At 43.2% G+C, this 1,992-nt stretch overlaps 1 protein-coding gene across 3 annotated transcripts in view; it reads left to right on the top strand.

Moving 5' to 3' along the window:
• The first annotated feature begins 107 nt into the window (after nt 1–107).
• Nucleotides 108–1,992, top strand: part of lrch2.L (leucine-rich repeats and calponin homology (CH) domain containing 2 L homeolog) — a 51,325-nt gene continuing 49,440 nt past the window's right edge. For all 3 annotated transcript variants that reach the window (XM_041572789.1, XM_018229987.2, XM_041572788.1), the window contains exon 1: nt 108–408. In XM_041572789.1, coding sequence (XP_041428723.1) covers nt 108–408 — 301 coding nt within the window. The remainder of the gene's footprint in view (nt 409–1,992) is intronic.

Raw genomic sequence — 1,992 nt, 5'->3', positions numbered from 1 at the left:
CCTCCTCCTTTCTTATGTCTTAGTACCTGCCCCTCTGCCCTGCGCAAGCGCATTGTACGGAGCACTTGCTAACGGAATTATTATAGCGGGGCTCCCCTTTAGCAGCAATGGCGGCCAGTCTGACGGCGGCTGGGGGCTCCGGTGGTCCCGGAGGAGGAAGCTCAGGAGGAGGTAGCGGTGGGAATACAACCCAGCAGGGTACCGGCTTGTCTACGCACTCGTTATCCATGCACAGCGGCTTCCCCAATGGACCTCATTGGAGCACAGGGACTATTTATCAGCACACGGCCAGAAGCTTGGACCGGGCCCTGGAAGAGGCGGTCAACATGGGCATCCTCAGCTTGAGCGGCCGAAAGCTTAGGGACTTTCCTGGTACCGGCTACGATCTGACGGACACTACACAAGCAGGTGGGGCCCTGGTTCTCACAAGGAAACCTCCCACCAGTGCTTTCTGCGATAGTCCTTGTGTTTTACCCCCCCCCGTATCCCTATTCTCATGGTATCTTCCGAGTGAGGCATGTGCTACCTCTAGTTCATCATTCATCTTCTGGTGCAGAGACAATGACCCCCATTTTGCTGGTATCTCCCCAATGAGGCATGTGGTACCTCCAGTCCATTGTATCAGATCTGGTGCAAAGAGGACAGTCCCCCTCCACATTTATAGTGCTTTGTACTCATGTAGTGTGTTCTCTATTGGATAGTCTCATTAGTGTACTTTGGGTGGCATCCCTCTCTCTCCACATGATGTGACTGTTATGATACTGTTCCTTTGTTGCAGAGTCATAACCCCATGTTTCATTGTTTCTAGAGCCGTGAGTGCTTCCTTACACCCTTAATAGTCTGATAGTGATTAAATGATAACCCAGTGCTTTACTTACACAGGTATGTCCAACCTTTGGCCTTTGAACTGAAAATCTGTTGCGCCACCTCAGCAATACAACATAACGTTCCCATTTCCAGTCATAGCGAGTTATTGAACCATCGTGTAGTTAGTGATTCTCTACCGTTCCATTCATATAACCCATCTGCCTAGATCAATACTATTACAAATGTGCTCATTCATGAACATACCAACTCAACGCTCAGCAGCTGTAGTACAGTATATACTCTCTCTTGGATGACAAAGTGAATAATAGCAATGCCTTTCATTTATAATACACTCCTGTTTCATCAATGAAATGCATGCTATAATATAACTCATTTCAGTTAATGCAATAGTATGTACTCAATTTTACTCATTAGAATAGAGAGTTTATTTCTATTTTGTTTTGTTTTTTATTAGCTATAACATATAGGTGTTCCCTCCATTGTTTGATATAATGTTACCTGATGAACAAAACTAATTTTCCATGAAATATTCCCCCCGTATACTCTTCCTCCCCACTATGATGAATGGCTATAAGGAATTACAGTCATCTGTGTGTCTTGTACATAGACTGATGCCATGTGAAGAGTCAACCAGTTGTGTTTTGATTGTCAGGCGATTTTGACAGATGTCTAGTAGCATTAAGTACGTTTCACTGGATTAATAATATAATTATTATGTTTCCCGGACTGAACCCCATGACATACTCTTTGGTTTGCACTTATCATAAACAATATAAGTGGCTTAAAATGCTACAATAAGGATATGAGGAAAAGCATTTTGTAAAAGATGCTCCTACAAACGGGACATAAATGTTTGCAAAGGTGTGTCCTACTCAACACAAATGTTAAGCTGAAAATTACTATTGTGCGATCCAAATGGCAACAGTCATTCTGAATTTTAATATACTGTAGGTGTCATGCTTCTAACCATTTCTGGCAAAGTTTTCAACTTTAGTTGATGGAATGTTTTTTCCATTGGAATAATTCATGTAGCACAGACATGTCCGCTCTCCTGTTTCTGCCACTGTAATTTGCACCTGAAACCTTATTTACTGCTCCATTAAAATGCATAGAATCATTACCCAAAAAGTATCATCCCCTGCAGTGGGACAGCGCCAGGAACCA

Source organism: Xenopus laevis, chromosome 8L, assembly GCF_017654675.1.
Source record: "Xenopus laevis strain J_2021 chromosome 8L, Xenopus_laevis_v10.1, whole genome shotgun sequence".
In the NCBI taxonomy this organism is placed as follows: domain Eukaryota; kingdom Metazoa; phylum Chordata; class Amphibia; order Anura; family Pipidae; genus Xenopus; species Xenopus laevis.
This window is presented reverse-complemented; position numbering and strand designations above follow the sequence as displayed.